This window comes from Mustelus asterias, chromosome 19 (genome assembly GCF_964213995.1).
Source record: "Mustelus asterias chromosome 19, sMusAst1.hap1.1, whole genome shotgun sequence".
Taxonomy (NCBI): Eukaryota; Metazoa; Chordata; class Chondrichthyes; order Carcharhiniformes; family Triakidae; genus Mustelus; species Mustelus asterias.
Window position 1 is genome coordinate 10,158,590 of NC_135819.1, and position 26,117 is coordinate 10,184,706.

The 26,117-nt window shown below is 48.8% G+C and overlaps 1 protein-coding gene across 3 annotated transcripts in view; it reads left to right on the top strand.

Annotated features, from left to right (window-relative positions):
* The window catches only part of vav1 (vav guanine nucleotide exchange factor 1), a 134,931-nt gene that overhangs the window by 18,155 nt on the left and 90,659 nt on the right, over window positions 1-26,117 (top strand). For all 3 annotated transcript variants that reach the window (XR_013500139.1, XM_078235029.1, XM_078235030.1), the window contains exon 2: window positions 24,711-24,827. Coding sequence is in view for 2 of the 3 variants with exons in the window: in XM_078235029.1 (XP_078091155.1) it covers window positions 24,711-24,827 (117 nt within the window). In the remaining variant the exon portion in view is untranslated. The remainder of the gene's footprint in view (window positions 1-24,710; window positions 24,828-26,117) is intronic.

Below are 26,117 nucleotides of genomic sequence, written 5' to 3' on the forward strand. Positions count from 1 at the left end.
GAAGGTTCACAACGCAATTATTCATCTTTCAATCCTTCACAGCTGTCACCAGCACGATTTCCCAATAGATACAGTCCGTGTGTGATGAAGCCTCTCATGGTTAAAGAGCAGCTGATTAACTCCCGGCCGACAGACAAACGGCCTTTACTCCCATCTTCAAACGTTTTACGAATAATCAACATCGTTGTTCAAAGAAAATCAAAGGACAGCGCCATTTTAAAAAATGATTTCCGATGATTTTCCTCCTGGATATTTTTTGCAACAATTTCCAGGAGATTAATCTTCAACCAAATTGCCCCTTAGTGTCCAAAGATCTGCAGGTTAGGTGGATTGGGCATGCTAAATTGCCCCTTAGTGTCCAAAAGATGTGCAGGTTAGGTGGATTGGCCATGTTAAATTGCCCCTTAGTGTCCAAAGATGTGTAGGTTAGGTGGATTGGCCATGCTAAATTGCCCCTTAGTGTCCAAAGATGTGTAGGTTAGGTGGATTGGCTATGCTAAATTGCCCCTTAGTGTCCAAAGATGTATAGGTTAGGTGGATTGGCCATGCTAAATTGCCCCTTAGTGTCCAAAAATGTATAGGTTAGGTGGATTGGCCATGCTAAATTGCCCCTTATGTCCAAAGATGTGTAAGTTAGGGGGAATTGGCCATGCTAAATTGAACCCTGAATGTCCCAAGATGTGCAGGTTATGTGGATTGGCCATGGTAAATGCGTAGTGTTATGGGGATAGGGCAGGGGAGAGGGCCAGGGTAGGATACTCAAGATAGGGTCACTACAGACTCGATGGGCTGGATGGCCTCTTCTGCATGGTTGGGGTTTTTATTTAAAATTTATTTACTCGTGTCACAAGTAGGCTTACGTTAACACTGCAATGAAGTTACTGTGAAAATCCCCTAGTCGCCACGCTCCGGCACCTGGTTGGGTACACTGAGGGAGAATTTAACACGGCCAATGCACCCTAACCTGCACGTCTTTCGAACTGTGGGGGGAAACTGGAGCACCCGGTGGAAAGTCATGCAGACACAGTGACCCAAGCCGGGAATTGAACTCGGGTCCCTGGCGCTGTGAAGCAGCAGTGCTGACCACTGTGCCACCGTGCCGCCCCACTATGAATCTATGAACTCTGGGGGGAATCCCAGCTGATCCAGGAGGCTTCGCAATCCTGCATCAACACCGACTCCTTAACCTTTAATATCCTGACCCAGAGGTAACACTTCAGAAACGTGCAAGAAAGTGGTCTCTACTGACACTGCTGCCTTCCCTCAGCCTGGCACAGGGAAACTTTGTAAGAAGTTTAACAACACCAGGTTAAAGTCCAACAGGTTTATTTGGTAGCAAAAGCCACACAAGCTTTCGGAGCTCTAAGCCCCTTCTTCAGGTGAGTGGGAATTCTGTTCACAAACAGAGCTTATAAAGACACAGACTCAATTTACATGAATAATGGTTGGAATGCGAATACTTACAACTAATCAAGTCTTTAAGAAACAAAACAATGTGAGTGGAGAGAGCATCAAGACCGGTCACGGGCATTCGGCCTCTGATATTCGGGTAAGCGTTCTCCAAGGCGGCCTTCGCGACACACGACAGCGCAGAGTCGCTGAGCAGAAACTGATAGCCAAGTTCCGCACACACGAGGACGGCCTCAACCGGGATATTGGGTTCATGTCACACTATTTGTAACTCCCACAGTTGCGTGGACCTGCAGAGTTTCACTGGCTGTCTTGTCTGGAGACAATACACATCTTTTTAGCCTGTCTTGATGCTCTCTCCACTCACATTGTTTTGTTTCTTAAAGACTTGATTAGTTGTAAGTATTCGCATTCCAACCATTATTCATGTAAATTGAGTCTGTGTCTTTATAAGCTCTGTTTGTGAACAGAATTCCCACTCACCTGAAGAAGGGGCTTAGAGCTCCGAAAGCTTGTGTGGCTTTTGCGACCAAATAAACCTGTTGGACTTTAACCTGGTGTTGTTAAACTTCTTACTGTGTTTACCCCAGTCCAACGCCGGCATCTCCACAACAGGGAAACTTCTCAGAGGCCGGGGTCCCTTGATGCAAACTGATTTATTGACAATAGCAATACTCAGAGCACTGAGTACTTCCCAGAGCAGAATATTCACCCCGGTGCTGGTGACCCCGTACACTCCACATTATCTCCAGAATTCTACTGCCCTGCCCGCCACAGAATCGGAGCAGACCAGGGGCGGAGAATGGAAATGTCCGTCGATCTCGGGCGGGAATCTCCAGTCTTGCTCTAGCGACCTCCCCAATTGGGCAGGTTTAACCAGGCCTCAATTAGGGAGCTTGTATTCCAGCAGCTCCAACTCTTGGGGTTCAGTTGAAGTCACTACGGGAAAGTGAGCCAGGATTTTCTTTTTAATTTACATGGGCGTCGCTGGGCCAACATTTATTGCCCGAGGGCAGTTGAGAGTCAACCACATTGCTGTGGCTCTGGAGTTACATGTAGGCCAGACTGGGTAACGACGGCAGATTTCCTTCCCCTGAAGGACTCAAACAAAAAGCCCTCCAGAGTCTCTGCGCTCCTCCAATTCTGTTCTCTGCAAACCATGATCTGAATATCTCTCCCATCACTGGCTGTGCCTTCAGACCTAACCCCAGGAAATACACCCCCTCCCCCCACTTCTCCACCTCCACCACCCCCTTTACGATCCCCCTTAAACCCTAAACCCTTCAACCGAGATTTTTGTTCAACTCCCCTTATGTGGTTCAGTGTCGAATTTTGTCACTCCCTGGGAGGCACCGGGGGTGGTGGTGTTGCGGGGGGGGGGGGGGGGGGGGGGGGGGGGGGCGGGCAGGGGGGCACTTTGATTTGATTTATTATTGTCACGTGTATTGGGATACAGTGAAAAGTATTGTTTCTTGCGTGCTATACAGACAAAGCATACCATTCATAGAGAAGGAAAGGAGAGGGTGCAGAACGTAGTGTTACAGTCATAGCTAGGGTGTAGAGAAAGATCAACTTAATGCAAAGTAAGTCCATTCAAAAGTCTGATGGCAGCAGGGAAGAAGCTGTTCTTGAGTCGGTTGGCACGTGCCCTCAGACTTTTGTATCTTTTTCCCAATGGAAGAAGGTGGAAGAGAGGTTGTCTGGGGTGCGTGGGGTCCTTGATCATGCTGGCTGCTTTGCCGAGGCAGCGGGAAGTGTAGACAGAGCCAATGGATGGGAGGCTGGTTTGTGCGTGATGGATTGGGCTACATTCACGACCTTTCGTAGTTTCTTGCAGTCTTGGGAAGAGAAGGAGCCATACCAAGCTGTGATACAACCAGAAAGAATGCTTTCTATGGTGCATCTGTAAAAGTTGATGAGAGTCGTAGCTGACATGCCAAATTTCCTTAGTCTTCCGAGAAAGTAGAGGCGTTGGTGGGCTTTCTTAACTATAGTGTTGGCATGGGGGGACCAGGACAGGTTGTTGGTGATCTGGACACCTAAAAACTTGAAGCTCTCGACCATTTCTACTTCGTCCCCATTGATGTAGACAGGGGCATGTTCTCTCCCCTACTTTACTACGTTGCTACATTAGAGGTGCTATATAGATGCAAGTTGGCCTATATCGCAAGGAGGATAGAATATAAAAGCAGAGATGTCTTGCTGCATCTGTACAGGGCATTGGTGAGGCCGCAGCTGGAATACTGTGTGCAGTTTTGGTCCCCTTATTTGCGGAAGGATATATTGGCCTTGGAGGGAGTACAGAGAAGGTTCACCAGGTTGATACCGGAAATGAGGGGTGTTGATTATGAGGAGAGACTGAGCAGATTGGGTTTGTATTCGTTGGAATTTAGAAGGCTGAGGGGGGATCTTATAGAGACCTATAAGATAATGATGGAGCTGGATAGGGTAGAGGTGGAGAGATTCTTTCCACTTAGAAAGGAAACTAGAACTAGAGGGCACAGCCTCAAAATAAAGGGGGGTCGGTTTAGGACAGAGTTGAGGAGGAACTTCTTCTCTCAGAGGGTGGTGAATCTCTGGAATTCTCTGCCCACTGAAGTGGTGGAGGCTACCTCGTTGAATATGTTTAAATCACGGATAGATGGATTCCTGATCGGTAAGGGAATTAGGGGTTATGGGGAGCGGGCGGGTAAGTGGAACTGATCCACTTCAGATCAGCCATGATCTTATTGAATGGCGGGGCAGGCTCGAGGGGCTAGATGGCCTACTCCTGCTCCTATTTCTTATGTTAAGTTGTTGTGGTGGCAGGAAGGCAGCCGTGCCAGTCTCTCCGGTGCTGCGTAATGCACTCTGCGCCGCAGGTGCGGTCAACGTCTGCTCACCCGGTGCCAGGTGAGACTTTGCCAGCACAGCAACCTCCCCCCCCCTACTCCACCCACCCCCGAGTAAAAGGTCTAAGGACAAATCTGCTGGTTAACAATACAAGTAGCTATGCCCGTAAGCAATTAACAGATTAACATTTGGGAGTTTGACAAGTGGACTATTCATGTCCTACGCGGATTCCGATTCCATACAAAGGGGGCTGTCATTCCTCTCCACTCCACACGCCGAGTGAGAGGGCAGCTCACATCGATCGACATTTCAATTCGCTGCGTATCAGATGATGAAAGAGTCATTGTTGTTCAGAGCTTCTGTTCCCGGGAGATGCACGCAACTTTTTTTCTCCTTCAAAAAAACACAAACAATTCCCGTCCGTGCCTAATCAGCTTAGTTTACTTAATGGTCGGTTAACATCACTGACTTTGTACCCGTGTTTGCAGGTGAGGTACATTTCAAAATGTCACGGCCTTCCAGAAGTAAGGGTGGAGGGAGGGAGAATCCACAACAGCTTTTCCAAAAAAAAAATGAACTGGATAAACATTTGCGAGTGTTTTTTTTAAGAGGGTAGTTGGATTGTGGGATTGTAGGACCCGGGTGTCCTTGTGCACCGGTCGCTGAAGGTAAGCATGCAGGTGCAGCAGGCGGTAAAGAAGGCAAATGGTATGTTGGCCTTCATTGCGAGAGGTTTTGAGTACTGGAGCAGGGATGTGTTGTTGCAATTATACAGGGCCTTGGTGAGGCCACACCTAGAGTATTGTGTGCAGTTTTGGTCTCCTTTTCTGAGGAAGGATGTTCTTGCTCCCGAGGGAGTGCAGCGAAGGTTTATCAGGCTGATTCCGGGGATGGCGGGACTGATGTAAGAGGAGAGATTGACGAGGTTAGGATTGTTTTCACTGGAGTTCAGATGATTGATGGGGGGGATCTCATAGAGACTTATAAAATTCTAACAGTACGAGACAGGGTAGATGCAGGGAGGATGTTCCTGATGGTGGGGGGAGTCCAGAACCAGGGGTCACAGTCTGAGGATTCTGGGTAGACCATTTAGGACGGAGATGAGGAGACATTTCTTCACCCAAAGAGCAGTGAGCCTGTGGAATTCATTACCACAGGAAGTAGTTGATGCCAAAACATTGAATGTATTCAAGAGGCGGCTGGATATAGCACTTGGGACGAATGGGATCAAAGGTTACGGGGAGAAAGCAGGATTAGGCTATTGAGTTGGACGATCAGCCATGATCGTAATGAATGGCAGAGCAGGCTCGAAGGGCCAAATGGCCTCCTCCTGCTCCTATCTTCTATGTTTCATTCTTTCATGGGACAGGGGCGTCGCTGGCTGGGTCCAGTATTTGTTGCCCATCCCTAATTGCCCCTTGAACTGAGTGGATTTTTCAGAGGGCAGTAAAGACTCAACCACATTGCTGTGGCTCTGGAGTCACATGTAGGCCAGACCGGGTAAGGGCGGCAGATTTCCTTCCCTAAAGGACATTAGTGACCCAGATGGGTTTTTACAATGATCGATGATAGTTGTCATGGTCATCGTTACCGAGACTAACTTTATATTCCAGATTTATTTATTAAATTTAAGTTCCACCAGCTGCCGTGGTGGGATTTGAACCCATGTCCCCAGGTTATTAAACGCAGGCCTCTGGATTACCAGTCCAATAGTATTACAGGTATCTTCCCATATCATTAAAACCAATGAGTTGTGCATTATCGCACTGGTGTTGGTGGGAGCTTGCTTTCTGCAAATCGGTTGCTCCATTCTCTACTTTATAGCAGAGGCTACAGTTACAAAGTACTACATTGGGTGTGAAATGCTTGAGGTTCTGAACGGCGCTATATAAATGCAAGTCTTTACTGACAAGAGATGGCTTAATAAAACAGACTTGAGTGTAGGATTAGAACCCAAAGTGACCTGAGGAGTCTATGGCAATTATTTATATTGTGGCCTTATCTTGATCTTGTCCATCCAGAAGGACAAGGGCAGCAGATACATGGGAACACCACCACCTGCAAGTTCCCCTCCGAGCCACTCACCATCCTGACATGGAAATATATCGGCCCACTGTCGCTGGGTCAAAATCCTGGAACTCCCTCCCTAACAGCACGTGGACTGCAGCGGTTCAAGGGTGGCACAGTGGTTAACACTGCGACCTCACAGCTCCAGGGACGTGGGTTCGATTCCAGCCTTGGGTGACTGTGTGGAGTTTTCCCCGTGTCTGCGTGGGTTTCCTCCGGGTGCTCCAGTTTCCTCCCACACTCCAAAGATATGCGGGTTAGGTGGATTGGCCATGCTAAATTGCCCCTTAGTGTCAGGGGGATTAGCAGGGTAAATATGTGGGGTTCTGGGGATAGGTCCTGGGTGGGATTGTTGTCAGCGCAGGCTCGATGGGCCAACTGTAGGGTGCCTGTACTGTAGGGATTCTATGATTCATCTTACATCATTTACCCAAGGGGCAAGCAGGGATGGGCAATAAATATTGGGCCTAGTCAGGGGGCCCCACATCCCTTGAATGAATATGATAATAACTGGAGGAATACTTATAACTTGGAATAGGGTATGTGATATTGGCCCTGGATACAGGGACACAGTGGAGGCGAGGCCAGTAATCCAGAGGCCTAGCTTTAGGCTCCAGTGCTTTGACCCAAACTCACCACTGGGATGGAATTTCAATTCAATTAATTAACCTGGAATACAAAACTAAATCTTTCAGTTAATGGTGTCCACAAAGAAATCATCGATTGTCGGAAAAACCCATCTGATTCACTCATGCCCCTTGAGGGAAGGAAGTCTGCTGTCCGTACCCGGTCTGGCCTACATGGTGACTTTTAACTGCCCTCTGAAATGGCTGAGAGAGTCGCTCAGTTCAAGGGCAACTAGGGATGGGCAATAAATGTTGGCTTTGCTGTCGATATCTCACGATTGAATCATTGAATCCCCACAGTGCAGAAGGAAGCCATTCGGCCCGTTGAGCCTGCACCGACAGGTCCTATCCCTGTGAACCCAAGCATTTATCCTACTAGTCCTCCTGACGCTAAGGGCCAATTTAGCATGGCCAATCGCCCTAACCTACACATCTTTGGACACTAAGGGGAAATTTAGCATGGCCAATCCACCCAACCTGCACATCTTTGGATACTAAGGGGCAATTTAGCATGGCCAATCCACCTAACCTGCACACCTTTTGACACTAAGGGGCAATTTAGCATGGCCAATCACTTAACCCGCACATCTTTGGACACTAAGGGGCAATTTAGCATGGCCAATCCACCTAACCTGCACATCTTTGGACACTAAGGGGCAATTTAGCATGGCCAATCCACCTAACCTGCACATGTTTGGACACTAAGGGGCAATTTAGCATGGCCAATCCACCTAACCCGCACATGTTTGGACACTAAGGGGCAATTTAGCATGGCCAATCCACCTAACCTGCATATCTTTGGACACTAAGGGGCAATTTAGCATGGCCAATCCACTTAACCTGCACATCTTTGGACACTAAGGGGCAATTTAGCATGGCCAATCCACCTAACCTGCACATGTTTGGACACTAAGGGGCAATTTAGCATGGCCAATCCACTTAACCTGCACATCTTTGGACACTAAGGGGCAATTTAGCATGGCCAATCCACCTAACCTGCATATCTTTGGACACTAAGGGGCAATTTAGCATGGCCAATCCACTTAACCTGCACATCTTTGGACACTAAGGGGCAATTTAGCATGGCCAATCCACCTAACCTGCATATCTTTGGACACTAAGGGGCAATTTAGCATGGCCAATCCACTTAACCTGCACATCTTTGGACACTAAGGGGCAATTTAGCATGGCCAATCCACCTAACCTGCACATGTTTGGACACTAAGGGGCAATTTAGCATGGCCAATCCACTTAACCTGCACATCTTTGGACACTAAGGGGCAATTTAGCATGGCCAATCCACCTAACCTGCATATCTTTGGACACTAAGGGGCAATTTAGCATGGCCAATCCACTTAACCTGCACATCTTTGGACACTAAGGGGCAATTTAGCATGGCCAATCCACCTAACCTGCACATGTTTGGACACTAAGGGGCAATTTAGCATGGCCAATCCACCTAACCTGCACATGTTTGGACACTAAGGGGCAATTTAGCATGGCCAATCCACTTAACCTGCACATCTTTGGACACTAAGGGGCAATTTAGCATGACCAATCCACCTAACCTGCACATGTTTGGACACTAAGGGGCAATTTAGCATGGCCAATCCACCTAACCTGCACATGTTTGGACACTAAGGGGCAATTTAGCACGGCCAATCCACCTAACCCGCACATCTTTGGACTGTGGGAGGAAACCGGAGCACCCGGAGGAAACCCACGCAGACACGGGGAGAATGTGCAGACTCCACACAGACAAACAGCCGAGGCTGGGATTCGAACCTGGGTCCCTGGCGCTGCGAGGCAGCAGTGCTAACCACTGCGCCACCGTGCCGCTCCATAGGTTTTTAAGATGCGGACTCTGCTGCCCGAATTTGCTCATTAAAGTTCTGGGAGGGAAATGGAGAGGTTAGTTTTTGACCAAATCGTCTTACAACCTCATGCAAAGTAAAAGCAAGAACCTCTCGAACCTGCACGACTCCAGCAAGGTGCGGGAGAGTGCGCCTGAGGGTGATTGCATGAGTTCCGAGTGGTTTGCTTCAGATGTGAGGCGTGCAGTGAGAACCCGCTCACTCAATCCAATGCACTTATTTTATTTTCAGAGATATACTTTGTCTGTACAGTGTCGAGAATCATATCCAGTCCCCCGCAATGTGGGAGTTTGTGTCCCCTGTTGCGGTGCACACTGAGCTGTGGTTCAGCACGCCCATCAAAGTGGAATAGCCTCCCCTCACACGAAAGCACCGTAACCTTTAGCTGTGGCAAAGTTGTCGTTTCCTGAACAGAATGTTACGAATGAATGTACTTGTGGCTGAAGCTGCCACAGCCTGAATAAAGAGATGTGGCTCTCCCGTTACCCCAGTAGCCCCTTCCGCATTACCCCCTTCTCACCCCTGCCCCCAGTCTTCCCACAGAGTGACCGTTGTCATGTGATTATGTCTTGGTTGTTCTAGATGGTGTCAACTTCCGTCTCTTCACCTTAGGCTCAGAAACTGTGCACGTGCTTAACCCCATTTGGGGTTGGACCTTGACAAGCTGTTTCTGGCAGGAATCCTGGCCCGGTGGGGTCTGTGCCCATCCTCTTTCTCACCTTTTAAAACCCTACAACTCTCTCCGAACTCTCCCAGTTCTGGCCTATTGCCGACATGTTCCTGACCTTTGCCCTCCACTTGTGGCAAGTTTTTTCTCTTCATCTCTCTCTCCACTTCTCTCTCCCACTCTGCCTCCCCTTGTGTCTCCATCTCTGCCTCCCACTCTGTCTCCCACTCTACCTCCCTCTCTGTCTCCCTCTCTGCATCTGTCTCCAGTTCCCTCTCTGTCTCCCTCTCTGCCTCCCCTTGTGTCTCCCTCTCTGTCTCCCTCTCTGTCTCCCTCTCTGTCTCTCTCTCTGTCTCCCTCTCTGTCTCCCTCTCTGTCTCCCTCTCTGTCTCACTCTCTCGGCAGAATTTTACCGACCTGTCCGCCCGAGGTTCGTACAATCCCGCCCGAGGCCAACGGAAGATGCCGTTCTCCGAGTCTCGCCCACCCCTGGAATTGGGGCGGGCGTGCTGGTAAAATTCTGGCCTCTATCTCCCTCTCCAGATCCCTCATTGCCTCCCTCTCTGTGTCCCTCTCTGTGTCCCTCTCTGTCTCCATCTCCACCTCCCTCTCTGTCTCCCTCTCTGTCCCCCTCTCTGTCTCCATCTCCACCTCCCTCTTCTCCTTTCAAGGTGCTTTTTGAAGTCTACCTCTTGATGAAGCATATCCGACCCTGCCCTGATACTGTCCCACGGAGCTCAGTACCCCTCCTTGCCTAATAACACCCCTGCAATGCAGCCATGGACACTTTACCGCTCAGACATAACGAAATGAGAGGGGAATGGTACTTAAATACTGCCTTTCACAACCTCAGGATTATTTACAGCCAACAAAACATTTTTGAAGTCTAGTTGCTGCCAGCGGGTAGCTCTCTCAGCCTCTGCTTTGAGAGGCTGGAGAGTCAAGTGCCGCTCTGGAGAGTTGAACACAAGTCAACGTTAGATTTGGCATCCTGAGAGGGAGGTGTTACATTGTCAGAGTAGCCTGACAGAGACACTTTGCTCTCAGGTGGATGCTAAGTATCCCATGACAGTACGGTGGCCCCGTGGTTAGCATTGCTGCCTCACAGCACCAGGGACCCGGGTTCCATTCTGTCCTTGGGTCACTGTCTGTGCGGAGTCTGCACCTTCTCCCCATGTCTGCGTGGGTTTTCTCCAGGTGCTCCGGCTTCCTCCCACAGTCCAAAGATATGCGGGTTACGTTGATTGGCCATGCTAAATTGCCATTAACGTCCAAAGATATGCAGGTTAGATGGATTGGCCATACTAAATTGCCCCTTAGTGTCCAAAGATGTGCGGGTTAGGTGGATTGGCCATGCTAAACTGCCCCTTAGTGTCCAAAGATGTGCGGGTTAGGTGGATTGGCCATTCTAAATTGCCATTATCGTCCAAAGATGTGTGGGTTAGGTGGATTGGCCATGCTAAATTACCCCTTAGTGTCCAAAGATGTGCGGGTTAGGTGGATTGGCCACGCTAAACTGCGCCTTAGTGTCAGCGGGACTAAATACGGGGATAGGGGAAGGGTAAGGTTGTGGTCGGTGCAGACTTGATGGGCCAAATGGCCTCCTTCTGCACTGTAGGGATTCTACGACACGGGTACAAGGCGGCCTGCCCAGCATTGATCCGTGAACCAAAGTTATAGGTAAGCTGCCATTTATTTATAACACTTACAGTGAAGTACAGTCGGCTCACAAAGCGCACACAAAGTCAGTACAACCCCGGTCAAAACTCTTTTCAGAGCTGGGATTTGCATAGATGCAAGGAACTGATTAGAAACATACTGGAAGGGATTTTCCCCACATTAATGCTACATTTTGCATTGTAGCAAGCAGAAGCTGGCACAGTTATGGGCACAAGCTCAACGAATGTTTCCCCGATTGCTGAGAGACCGGGAATCCGAGGATAAACCATTGGCTGCCGCCATGGTGCCCACACCAGCACTGTGTATAGAACAGCCACTGGTATATCCGGTATGAGATGGATTCACCGCGGAGATGACCATTTCTTTCATTTTTCCAGTCAGCCAGGGAGTTAGAAGCAGTCACCCATGCCAGGCCATTGAAGTTAAAGTCTATTTTATAGTCACAAAGTACTCATACATTAAGCTGCCAGTTACTGCTGGGATTTTCCAGCATTTTGTCTTTAGGCTTACATTAACACTGCAATGAAGTTACTGTGAAGATCCCTTAGTCGCCACACTCCGGCGCCTGTTCGGGTTACACTGAGGGAGAATTTAGCACGGCCAATCCGCCTAACCAGCACGTCTTTCGGACTGTGGGAGGAAACCGGAGCACCCGGAGGAAACCCACGCAGACACGGGGAGAACGTGCAGACTCCGCACAGAAAGTGACCCAAGCCGGGAATCGAACCCGGGTCCCTGACGCTGTGAGGCAGCAGTGCTAACCACTTACGCCACTGTGCGACTGACTATCCAATGTTGCGCACAGGTGGTTTGGCTTTGTTTCTGGATTGGCGACCTTTCGAGGGTTTTACCCAGCTTTTCACCATCCCTGCTTCGCTCGATTGTGTCACCCAGTACCCCGGGGGAGGGTCCTGCCTTCTGCCTGCTCTCCCTCACTCCAGCAACAGGAGGAGGCCATTCAGCCCTTTGAACCTATTCCACCATCCAATGCGATTATGGCAGACCTGTGACCGAACTCCATAGACTCACCCAGATCCAAATCCATTGATACCTTAGCAATCTCGGATTTCAAATTAACAAGTTGATCAGCATATTCCGAAGAGAGTTTCTAAACTCCTATCACCTCACCGCGTGTAGAATTGTTCTCAAAATTTCATCCTCAATACCTGTTTCTAATGATGAGATTATGCCCCTTGTCCAAGACTCACCAGTCAGCAGAAATTTCCCAATCTCAGCGAATGTTCTGGGGACCCGGGTTCAAATCCCGCCACGGCAGATGGTGGGATTTGAATTCAATAAAAAACACCTGGAATTAAGAATCTACTGATGACCATGAAACCATTGTTGATTGTCAAAAAACCCATTTCGGAGAATCCATAGAATCCCTATAGTGCAGAAGGAGGCCATTTGGCCCATCGAGCCTGCACCAACCACAAACCCACCCAGTCCCTACCCCCGTAACCCCACACCCTGCTAATCTCCCTGATGCTAAGGCACGGCTAATCCCACCTAACCTGCACATCTTTGGACAGTGGGAGGAAACCGGAGCACCCGGAGGAAACCCACGCAGACACGGGGAGAACGTGCAGACTCTGCACAGACAGTTGACCCAAGCTGGGAATCGAACCCGGGTCCCTGGCGCTGTGAGGCAGCAGAGCTAACCATTGTGCTACCGTTTGCTTAATATTGGGAGTCTCTTGGCCTGATTCGTAAGTTCATAAGATATAGGAGCAGAATTAGGCCATTCGGCCCATCGAGTCCGCTCCGCCATTCGATCATACCTGATATGCTCCTCATCCCCATTTTCCTGCCTTCTCCCCATAACCTTTCAACCCATTCCCAATTAAAAATCTGTCCAACTCCTCCTCAAATTGACTCACTGTCCCAGCATCCAGCGCACTTTGGGGCAGCGAATTCCACAGATTCACAACCCTTTGGGAGAAGTAGTTTCTCCTCAACTCTGTTTTAAATTTGCTGCCCCTTATCCTAAGACTATGACCTCTTGTCCTAGAATGTCCCACAAGAGGAAGCATCCGCTCCACGTCTACTTTATCCATACCTTTTATCATCTTGTATACCTCAATTTGATCTCCCCTCATTCTTCTAAATTCCAGAGAGTATCGGCCTAAACTGTTCAATCTCTTGTCATACGGCAAACCCCTCATCTCTGGAATCAATATGACTTTGCTTGGGATTTCCAGTACGCTGACCTCTTCCTTTATGGTAACCACCATGCTAACTGTTCAGCCTCTCTGCCGCTTCCTTATTTTCATTGACAATGTCATCACTTACCAATTTGCAAGCGCCCCACATTACCCCTCATCTTCCCCTTTTCTCGTGCAGTCATAAAAATCTTTGTGTTCGTTCTGAAGTTTCTTCCAAGGTACTTTTCCTCTTCCTTTTTTAAAAATCTATCTCCGTGTTTCATTGAGTCAGCTTAAAAATGTACCATAGAGTCATAGAGGTTTACAGCATGGAAACAGGCCCTTCGGCCCAACTTGTCCATGCCGCCCCTTTTTTTAAACCCCTAAGTTAGTCCTAATTGCCCGCATTTGGCCCATATCCCTCTATACCTATCTTACCCATCCTTTTTAAAAGACAAAATTGTACCCGCCTCTACTACTACCTCTGGCAGCTCGTTCCAGACACTCACCACCCTCTGTGTGAAAAACATTGCCGCTCTGGACACTTTTGTATCTCTCCCCTCTCACCTTTAACCTATGCCCTCTAGTTTTAGACTCCCCTACCTTTGGGAAAAGATATCGACTATCTAGCTGATCTATGCCCCTCATTATTTTATAGACCTCTATAAGGTCACCCCTCAGCCTTCTACGCTCCAGAGAAAAAAGTCCCAGTCTATCCAGCCTCTCCTTATAAGTCAAACCATCAAGTCCCGGTAGCATCCTAGTAAATCTCTTCTGCACTCTTTCTAGTTTAATAATATCCTTTCTATAATAGGGTGACCAGAACTGTACACAATTAGGAACAGGAGCAGGCCATTCAGCCCTTTGAGCTTGTATGATCCGCCTCAACTCTGTATTCCACCCCTTTCCAATAACCTTTGACTTCCTCATCGTTCGAGAATCTATCTACTTCTGCCTTAAAAATCTCCAAAGGCACACACACACACACACACTGTTCCCCAGAGAGCCTCCACTGCTCCCTGGGGAACAGTGTTTGAAAGTGTAATGGACAAGCGAGAGAGAGAAACCTTGCTTCTTTTTCCTCTGTCCGTCCTTCCTCCCAATCTGTCCCTAAGCAGAAGTTGTTTTTGAATTACTTTTAAAGGAAGCTGCGCTGTGCTTTCCCAAACCCTCAGTTTGTGATCTAATTGATGAATAACTGGCTGCAAACTCGTGTTATGATTAACTCAGAGGGTTAGTTTATTCATGTTTAAACCCAGGGGTTGGGTGGGAGCATTTGCAACCTCACAGGTGCATGCGTCCATACACATGCAACACTGTCTGTGTGTGTGTGCGTCTGTCTGTCTGTGTGCATGTGCGTCTGTGCATGCATGTGTGTGTATGTGTGTGTCTGTATGCGTGTGTGTCTGTTGGTGTGTGCGTGTGTGTGTGTGTACGTGTGATTGTGTGTGTGTGTGTCTGTGCGTGTGCATCTGTGTGTGTGTGCGCGTGTGTGTATGTGTGTGCCTGTGTGTGTGCGTGTGTGTCTGTGTGTGTCCGGGTGTGTGTGTGTGTGTGTGTGTGTGTGTAAAATCTGTAAGGCTGTAAACACTTCCATCCCACCTCCAGGTTTAAACATGAACACAGACACACAGATGCACACACATACACACAGTCACACACACGCACACAGACATGCACACACACGTGTGTGTCTGCACACAGACACACATACACACACACAGACACACACACACATAGATGCGTGCACACACACACACACTCACAACAGACACATGCACACACACACACACGAACCCACACACACAGACACACACATGCGTGCGCACACACACAAACACTCACTCACACATGCACACACACACAGACACTGTAATGTGGAATAGAAATGAGGAAGAATTCTGACTGAGGGCAACAACTATAAAAGGACCACAGAAATGAAAATGAGCTCACGTTATTTGCAGAATGTGAGAAGTAGCAGGCCAGAGGGTGTTCCTTTTGTGGCAGCGTGCTGTGCAGGAAAGTTCCTGGTTGGAGATTATATAAATGAGGCCGCAGCCCAGCGGGGGTTTCAGCCTGCAGACTCCAGAGCAGGCAATGATCAGAGAGCTTTCGAATCCAGGAGCTGCCGGGGCGGAGAGGGGGGCGGGGGGGGGGGGGGGGGGGGGATGGAGCTGGCAGCTTGCTCTGAAAACTATGATGTGGAGATGCCGGCGTTGGACTGGGGTAAACGCAGTAAGAAGTCCCACAACACCAGGTTAAAGTCCAACAGGTTTATTTGGTAGCACAAGCCAGTAGCTTTCGGAGCGCTGCTCCTTCATCAGGTGAGTGGGAATTCTGTTCACAAACAGGGCATATAAAGACACAAACTCAATTTACAAAATAATGGTTGGAATGCGAGTCTTTACAGGTAATCAAGTCTCAAAGGTACAGACAATGTGAGTGGAGAGAGGGTTAAGCACAGGTTAAAGAGATGTGTATTGTCTCCAGCCAGGACAGTTAGTGAGATTTTGCAAGCCCAGGCAAGTTGTGGGGGTTACAGATAGTGTGGCATGAACCCAAGATCCCGGTTGGGGCCGTCCTCATGTGTGCGGAACTTGGCTATGCTCAGCGACTCTGTGTTGTCGTGTGTCATGAAGGTCACCTTGGAGAACGCTTACCCAAAGATCAGAGGCTGAATGCCCGTGACCGCTGAAGTGTTCTCCAACAGGAAGAGGACACTCTTGCCTAGTGATTGTCGAGCGGTGTTCATTCATCTGTTGTCGTAGCGTCTGCATGGTTTCCCCAATGTACCATGCCGCGGGACATCCTTTCCTGCATTCAGCCTCTGATCTTCAGGTAAGCGTTCTCCAAGGCGGCCTTCACGACACACGACAACGCAGAGTCGCTGAGCAGAAACTGATAGCCAAGTTCCGCACACATGAGGACGGCCTCAACCGGGATCTTGGGTTCATGTCACACTATCTGTAGCCCCCACGACTTGCCTGGGCTTGCAAAATCTCACTAACTGCCCTATCTGGAGACAGTACACATCTCTTTAACTTGTGCTTAACCCTCTCTCCACTCACATTGTCTGTACCTTGAAGACTTGATTACCTGTAAAGACTCGCATTCCAACCATTATTTTGTAAATTGAGTTTGTGTCTTTATATGCCCTGTTTGTGAACAGAACTCCCACTCACCTGACGAAGGAGCAGCGCTCCGAAAGCTAGTGGCTTTTGCTACCAAATCAATCTGTTGGACTTTAACCTGGTGTGAGACTTCTTGCTCTGAAAATTGCCAGTGTCCTTACCAGCTGGTGTTAAAACAGTGGACCGAGCTGTCAGCTGTGAAAAATAATAGCAAAATGATCCAAAAGGCTCGAAGCATGGGGTCATGTGAAATGTCCCATTAATTAGTTCTTAGTTTATTTATTAGTGTCACAAGTAGGCTCACATTAACACTGCAATGAAGTTATTGTGAAAATCCCCTAGTCGCCACACTCCGGCGCCTGTTCGGGTACACTGAGAGAGAATTTAGCACGGCCAATGCACCTAAACCAGCACGTCTTTTGGACTGTGGGAGGAAACCGGAGCAGCCGGAGGAAACCCACGCAGACACGGGGAGAACATGCAAACTCCGCACAGTCACCCAAGCCGGGAATCGAACCCGGGTCCCTGGCGCTGTGAGGCAGCAGTGCTAACCACTGTGCCACCGTGCTGCCCTCACCTGTTGATGGATGTGTTTGTTGTCAGTAGAGAACTTGCCCCTTAGGGGTAGAAGCTGGATCTGTCCCATATTGAACACCTCTCTCCACTCCCTGCCATTTTACCCAGTAACATACTTGTCCGGTTTAAAATGGACACTCTCACAGATGGTCATAGGATCGTAGAATCCCTACAGTGCAGAAGGAGGGCACTCGGCCCATCGAGTCTGCACCGACCACAATCCCACCCAGGCCCTATCCCCATAACCCCATGCATTTACCTTAGCTAGTTGCCCTGACACTAAGGGGCAATTTAGCATGGCCAATCCACCCAACCTTGCATTGACTTTTACTGTTACTGAGTGAAGAATCTCAGCTCCTATTTCCTTTCTAACCTTTTGTTGAATTTAAAGATATAATGATCACTATCAGATAGATATCCATGGACTGTTAGGCTTTAATAAATCTCGATTTTGTTTTTTTGCTAAGTCTAAGCTCCCTTTGATGTTCGAGAAAAATGTGCCGGACACGCTCAAGGAAGTTACTATCATTCTGACACATGCTTGTCCCTATAGATGTGAAAGCTCACATCTCACTTCGCCTTTGCTTCCTGCCTGACTAATCTCCACACTCGCACAATCGATCACCGCACTGCTGCTGGCAGCAAGTTCTGCACAACTCCACTGCAGCCTTGCATTCTATCCCACACCCAGGCATTCGAGAGGACGATTATCTGAATAGAAACTGGGTGAAGGGGTGCAGGGTAAAGGCAAGGGCAATGGCGCCAAGTCACGCTGCGCGTTTGGAGAGTCAGTACAGACACGATGGGCCAAATGGCCTCCTTCTGCACCGTAACAATTCTGTGATTCTGATTTTTAATTCGACCTGTAAAGTTTCCACTGCCTGCGCACCTCCCATTATTGTCCTGTCTCATCATTGAAGTAATTCCATTCTGAATCCCCAGTTCAATCTTTTCCCTCTATTGTTACTCTCAATCTTATAACCCCGTATCGTCCAAAGGTCTAACTAATTTGCAGTCATGTTTCAATAATGGCGACTGCCTCACTTCCTCCAAGTTAAATTTGTAATTCGTTCAATTTATTCCTCCGTTTCTCTGTCTCCCTCCCTTGCTCCATCTCTCCTTCCCTCGCTCTGTCTCCACCTCTCTCCAAAGACGTGCTGGTTAGGGTGCATTGGCCGTGCTAAATTCTCCCTCAGTGTTACCCGGACAGGTGCCGGAGTGTGGCGACTCGGGGATTTTCGCAGTAACTTCATTGCAGTGTTAATGTAAGCCTACTTGTGACGCTAATAAATAAACTTTAAACTTGAACTTGAACTTAAACATAAACTCTCTGGCCAGTATTTTATGACCTCGCCCGCCCGAGGCTCGTAAAATCCCGCCCGCAGCCAATGGAGAATGCCGTTCTGCGAGCCTTGCCCGCCCCAATTCTGGGGCAGACGACGCGGTAACATTCCGGCCTCTGCCTCTCCCTCTCCATTCCCCCCTCTCATTCTGTCTCCACCTCTCTCCGTTTCTCCCCCTCCATTCCATCTCCACCTCTCACTGTTTCTCCCTCTCTCTCTCCATTCCCCCCTCTCACTCTGTCTCCACCTCTCTCCGTTTCTCCCCCTCCATTCCCCCCTCTCATTCTATCTCCACCTCTCTCCGTTTCTCCCTCTCCCTCTCCATTCCCCACTCTCATTCTATCTCCACCTCTCTCCATTTCTCCCTCTCGTTCTGTCCACACCTCTCTCCGTTTCTCTCTCTCCATTCCCCCCTCTCCCTCTATCTCCACCTCTCTGTTTCTCCCTCTCTCTCTCCATTCCCCCTCTCACTCTGTCTCCACCTCTCTCCGTTTCCCCCTCTCTCTCTCTCTCTCCATTCCCCCCTCTCGTTCTGTCTCCACCTCTCTCGGCTTCTTTCTTGCTCCCTTTCCCTTTCTCTCTCACTCCGTTCCCCCTACCCTCACTCCGTTCTTCCCTCTCTCACTCTGCTCAACCTTCTCACCCCCTTCTTGCCCTCACTTTGCATCATTGAAGCCAATGGAAATAAGCAATCAGGGTGAGTCGTGAGCAGCCTGTAATTTGCCAGTTTTATTGCGTTAAGCATGACCTACCGTGTTGTGTTGGAGCGACACCTACTCATTGTTTTAGTGTCTGGTTTGAGATGTTTATTGCACATAGTAAAAAAATTTAGGCAAATATATTCACCAAAACAAGTCGGAGTCCCCACTTCCTCATAGCTTTGGAATTCCGTGTACTCGCAAGGTCAGGAAACCACCCGTTAGGGATCCAGAAATACTTCAAAAGTAAAGGCAGATGGTAACTTTGATGAGTAAATCTGGGATATAATTGGGAGTGAGTAGGAGAGTGGCGCTAGTTAGACTCAGTGACCTGTTCTTTATATATGTTGGGAAAACCCATGGGGGTAATGCTATCCTAACTTGCTGCAGGAGGGAAAATCCCATGGGAAAATACCTGGTGGCACAATGGTTAGCGCTGCTGCCTCACAGTGGCAGGGACTCAGATTACCAGTCCAATAATACCACGGCTACCTTCCCATATCATTAAAATCAGTGAGCCAGGCATTAGCACACTGGTGTTGGTGGGAGCTTGCTTGCTGCTAATGGTTGCTACATTCTCTATGTTATAGCAGAGGCAACACTTCCAAAGGACTTCAATGCTTTCAGACGTCTTGAGGTTCTGAACGGCGCTATATGAATGCAAGTCTTTACTGACAAGAGATGGCTTAATAAAACAGGCTTAAGTGTGGGGTTAGAACCCAAAGCGACCTGGTGAGTCTATGGCCATTATTATTGTGACCTTATCTTGACCATGTCCATCCAGAAGGACAAGGGCAGCAGATACATGGGAACACCACCACCTGCAAGTTCCCCTCCGAGCCACTCACCATCCTGACTTGGAAATATATCGGCCCACTGTCGCTGGGTCAAAATCCTGGAACTCCCTCCCTAACAGCACTGTGGGTGTACCTACAAAACAAGGACTGCCCCGGTTCAAGGCACAGTGGCACAGTGGTTTGCGCTGCTGCCTCACAGCGCCAGGGATCCGGGTTCAATTCTAGCATCGGGTGACTGTCTTTGTGGAGTTTGCACGTTCTCCCCGTGTCTGCGTGGGTTTCCTCCGGGTGCTCCGGATTCCTCCCACAGTCCAAAAATGTGCGGGTTAGGTGGATTGGCCATGCTAAAATTGACCCTCAGTGTCAGGGGGACTAACTAGGGTAAATACGTGGGGGTTATAGGGACTAGGGCCTGGGTGGGAATGTGGCCGGTGCAGACTCGATGGGCCGAATGGCCTCCTTCTTCACTGTAGGGATTCTATGATTGGGTGGAATGCCAATTTACACTCTCTGCAGTGTGACTCTGTATTTCCTTCAATGTTGAGTCAAATCAGACACTGGGCATGATCTTACCGTGCCATTCACACCACGTTCCTGCTGTGGGTGAGGTCAGAGAACGTGGCGCCCAGACAGACCTCCCTTCACTGCGGCGGGATGGGAAACTCCCGCCACCGCGAACGGTGATCAGATTCCGGCCAGAGTGTGAAACCAGGAATATTGCCCCGTCCACCGAATCTCTCTGCCCCTCACCGAGCAATCGGCTTAGAATTACTTCCACTGAGGTGAACAGACAAACCTATGAACTGGGAGCAGGAGTAGGCCATTCGGCCCCTCGGGCCTGCTCCACCACTCAATAAGATCATGGCTGATCTATTTGTGTTTCTAACTCCACACTCCCATCTACCCCCCACCGATAACCTTTGATTCCTGACGAAGGGTCATCCAGACTCAAAACACTGGGGCAAATTTCCCCATTCCCGCCCGCCACGGAAATCGGAGCGGGCGAGGGGCGGACAATGGGAAGGCCCCATTGACCTCGGGCAGGATTTTCCGCTTTCCGGGCAAACAAAGCCGGCAAATCCCGCCGACTGGCTCTGTTCTGTCTCCACAGATACTCATGATGTGGAGATGCCGGCGTTGGACTGGGGTAAGCACAGTAAGAAGTCTCACAACACCAGGTTAAAGTCCAACAGGTTTATTTGGTAGCAAATACCATAAGCTTTCGGAGCAATGCTCCTTTGTCAGATGGAGTAGTCTCTGTTCTCAAACAGGGCACAGACACAGAAATCAAATTACAGAATACTGATTAGAATGCAAATCTCTACAGCCAGCCAGGCCTTAAATGTACAGACAATGTGGGTGGAGGGAGCATTCAACACAGGTATGTGTTGGGTCACTGCCTGTGTTGAATGCTCCCTCCACCCACATTGTCTGTACATTTAAGACCTGGCTGGCTGTAGAGATTTGCATTCTAATCAGTATTCTGTAATTTGATTTCTGTGTCTGTGCACTGTTTGAGAACAGAGACCACTCCATCTGACAAAGGAGCATTGCTCCAAAAGCTTATGGTATTTGCTACCAAATAAACCTGTTGGACTTTAACCTGGTGTTGTGAGACTTCTTACTCCACAGATACTGTCAGGCCGGCTGAGATTTTCCGACATTTTCTGTTTTTGTTCTGACAAGAATCTATCTGTCTTCGCCTTCAAGATATTCAGTTATCCTGGCCTCCACTGCCTTCTGAGGCAGAGATTTCCAAAGTCACACAACCCTCTGCGAGAAAGAATTTCTCCTCATTCTGCGGTGGAATGCTCGCTGACGCGACTCTTTAGCTTTCGCGCAGTCCAATGGAACACAGCGAGGTGATTCTGGTGTGGAGGATTGCTTCCAAGTAACAGCGATGTCCCAGCCACTCCTTTCAATGGAAGGAAAGTACAGCCATTCCTGAGGGGAGGCAGTGGCATAGTGGTACTGTCACTGGACCAGCAATCCAGGCACTCAGGGTAATGCGCTGGGGACCTGGGTTCGAATCCCACCACGGCAGATGGTGAAATTCGAATCCAATTTTGGGCGGCACGGCGGCACAGTGGTTAGCACTGCTGCCTCACGGCGCCAGGGACCCGGGTTCGATTCTCAGCCTTGGGTCACTGCCTGTGTGGAGTCTGCACGTTCTCCCCGTGTCTGCGTGGGTTTCCTCTGGGTGCTCCAGTTGAGGGGGTGGAGTCCTCTCTTAGGCAGAAGACAGTCTGAAGACATGTAGAAGACAATGTAGGGACTGGGGTGGCCAGGGGGGCTGCCAGCCTCTTAACAGTTTATCCTTATTAATAAACACAAAGAACAAAGAGCAGAGAAAATTACAGCACAGGAACAGGCCCTTCGGCCCTCCAAGCCTGGCCATCCTAAATTCTCCCACAGTGTACCCAAACAGGCGCCAGAGTGTGGCGACTAGGGGATTTTCATAATTGGTGTGTAAGTGTCAATGTAAGCCCGTCTGAACTAAAACCCCCTACCCTTCCGGGAACCATATCCCTCTATTCCCATCCTATTCATGTATTTGTCAAGATGCCCCTTAAAAGTCACTACCATATCCGCTTCCACTACCTCCCCCCGGCAGTGAGTTCCAGGCACCCACCGCCCTCTGTGTAAAAAACTTGCCTCGTACATCTCCTTTAAACCTTGCCCCTCGCACCTTAAACCTGTGCCCCCTAGTAATTGACTCCTCCACCCTGGGAAAAAGCTTCTGACTATCCACTCTGTCCATGCCTCTCATAATCTTGTAGACTTTCTATCAGGTCACCCCCTCAACCTCCGTCGTTCCAGTGAGAACAAACCAAGTTCTCCTCATAGCTAATGCCCTCCATACCAGGCATCATCCTGGTAAATCATAGAAATCATAGAAACCCTACAGAACAGAAAGAGGCCATTCGGCCCATCGAGTCTGCACCGACCACAATCCCACCCAGGCCCTACCCCCATATCCCTACATATTTTACCCGCTAATCCCTCTAACCTACGCATCCCAGGACACTAAGGGCAATTTTAACCTGGCCAATCAACCTAACCCACACATCTTTGGACTGTGGGAGGAAACCGGAGCACCCGGAGGAAACCCACGCAGACACGAGGAGAATGTGCAAACTCCACACAGACAGTGACCCAAGCCGGGAATCGAACCCAGGACCCTGGAGCTGTGAAGCAGCAGTGCTAACCACTGTGCTACCGTGCCGCCCTGGCAGAAAAAATCTTTTCTGTACCCTCTCCAAAGCCTGCATATCCTTCTGGTAGTGTGGCGACCAGAATTGAACACGATATTCCAAATACCTTCTGTGTTCCTGACTAACTCTGTGAGCGTGCATCTTTCCAGTATCCCACACACAACAAATAAATGAACAATCAACTTCTGGCCAGGGTGGCGATGCAACAACAGCCTTGAGTTTATGTAGCGCCTCTCTAATCAGAGCAAAAACATTAAAGGATCTTCGCAGGAATGTTACCAACCAACAGTTTATCTGGTCAAAACAGAAAATGCTGGAAAATCTCAGCGGGTCTGGCAGCATCTGTGGAGAGAGAATAGAGCTAGCGTTTCGAGTTGGGATGACCCTTAGACTTGAAATGTTGTGTTCTATTCTTCAGATTCCAGCGTCCGCGATATTTTGCCTTTAGATTATCCAGTCAGCTCATTGCTACTTGAGGCTGTCTCTCAAGGGTATTGGGACGTCCTCAAGTCGTGACAGGCACTATATGAATGCAAAGACTTTTCTTTTGGGTCTGTCCCTGCCTGTTTGTCTTTCCATTAGCACAAAATGGCGAGACTAAAGATGGTGAAAAGACACTGGGAGGATTGGGGGCAGGATTGACACATCGTATGCAGGGGGTTTTAATATTAGAGTCATAGAGGTTTACAACATGGAAACAGGCCCTTCGGCCCAACTTGTCCACGCCACCCCTTTTTTTTAACCCCGAAGCTCGTCCCAATTGCCCACATTTGGCCCATATCTCTCTATACCCATCTTACCCATGTAACTGTCCAAACGCTTTTTAAAAGACAAAATTGTACCCGCCTCTACTACTACCTCTGGCAGCTCGTTCCAGACACTCACCACCCTCTGTGTGAAAAAATTGCCCCTCTGGACCCCCTTATGTATCTCTCCCCTCTCACCTTAAATCCAAAAAGTAAAAGTTTATTTATTAGTCACAAGTTGGCTTACATTGACACTGCAACAAACTTATTATGAAAATCCCCCAGTCGCCACACTCTGGCGCCTGTTCGGGTACACTGAGGGACAATTTAGGATGGCCAACGAACGGTATGCTTTGTCTGTATAGCGCGCAAGAAACAATACTTTTCACTGTTTATTAATACATGTGATAATAATAAATCAAATCAAATCAAATCCATTCACCTATCCTGTCCATCTTTGGACTGTGGGAGGAAACCGGAGCACCCGGAGGAAACCCACGCAGACACGGGGAGAATGTGCAAACTCCACACAGACAATTACCCAACTCGGGAATCGAACCTGGGTCCCACTGTGCCACTGTTTGCCCTCTAGGTTTGGACTCCCCTACCTTTGGGAAAAGATGTTGACTATCCAGCTGATCTATGCCCCTCATTATTTTATAGACCTCTATAAGATCACTCCTAAGCCTCCTACGCTCCAGAGGAAAAAGTCCCAGTCTATCCAGCCTCTCCTTATAACTCAAACCATCAAGTCCCGGTAGCATCCTAGTAAATCTCTTCCGCAGTCTTTCTAGTTTAATAATATCCTTTCTATAATAGGGTGACCAGAACTGTACACAGTATTCCAAGTGTGGCTTTACTGGTGAATTGATTCCATGTGTATCTGTTCCTTCTCATTTTGCAGTTTCTTTGCCTGAAGAACATCCGGACCTTTTTAAACGCATGCTGTGAAAAGTTCAACATGAAAAAGAGTGAGCTATTCGAAGCCTTCGACCTGTTTGATGTACGAGATTTCGCCAAGGTACTGTAACCAAAATACAAACTCAAATCTCACTCTCAATGCCTGCCTTTCTTTGGGAAATTAAAAACTGCAAGGATGTCGGATTAATTTTCACACGACTTGATTCTTGACGCTTTGCAAATTTTCTTTGTGAATCAAATTCTTGGAGAATCCTGCTAAGTTATATGAAGTCGGGGGGAGAAGAATTGCCACCGACTGTTTGGTTATCTGAATTAACTGAAGCACGTATTGAACCTTCCAAATTCACTGGCCAGAACTGTTGGGTCTTTAAGGGTGGCACGGTGGCACAGTGGTTAGTACTGCTGCCTCGCAGCATCAGGGACCCGGGTTTGATTCCTGGCTTGGGTCACTGTCTGTGTGGAGTTTGTATGTTCTCCCCATGTCTGCGTGGGTTTCCTCCAGGTGCTCCGGTTTCCTCCCACACTTCAAAGATGTGCAGGTTAGGTGGATTGGCCATGCTAAATTGCCCCTTAGTGGCAAACGATGTGTAGGTTTGGTGGATTGGCCATGCTAAATTGTCCCTTAGTGTCCAAAGTTGTGTAGGTTGGGTGGATTGGCCATGCTAAATTGTCCCTTAGTGTCAAACGACGTGTAGGTTGGGCGGATTGGTTATGCTAAATTGTCCCTTATTGTCCAAAGTTGTGTAGGTTGGGTGGATTGGCCATGCTAAATTGTCCCTTAGTGTCCAAAGATGTGTAGGTTAGGTGGATTGGCCATGCTAAATTGTCCCTTATTGTCAAACGATGTGTAGGTTGGCAGATTGGCCATGCTAAATTGTCCCTTATTGTCCAAAGTTGTGTAGGTTGGGTGGATTGGCCATGCTAAATTGTCCCTTAGTGTCCAAAGTTGTGTAGGTTAGGTGGATTGGCCAGGCTAAATTGTCCCTTAGTGTCCAAAGATGTGTAGGTTGGGTGGATTGGCCAGGCTAAATTGTCCTTTAGTGTCCAAAGATGTGCAGGTTGGGTGGATTGGCCATGCTAAATTGCCCCTTAGTATCCAAAGATGTGCAGGTTAGGTGGATTGGCCATGCTACATTGCTCCTTAGTGTTGGGGGATTAGCATGGTAATATGCAAGGTCACAGGGATAGGGCCTGGGTGGGATCGTTGTTGGTGCAGACTCGATGGGCCGAATGGCTTCCTTCTGCACTGTCGGGATTCTATGATTCTATTTTATGTCCAGTTGATCTGCTTTCGCCGTGTTCACTGTGGGAGAAATATTGACCAAGGTGAACTCTCCAGGCTTTCTGTGAAAGTGTGACCGTGGAACCCGGTGGGGCAGACGTGGAACCC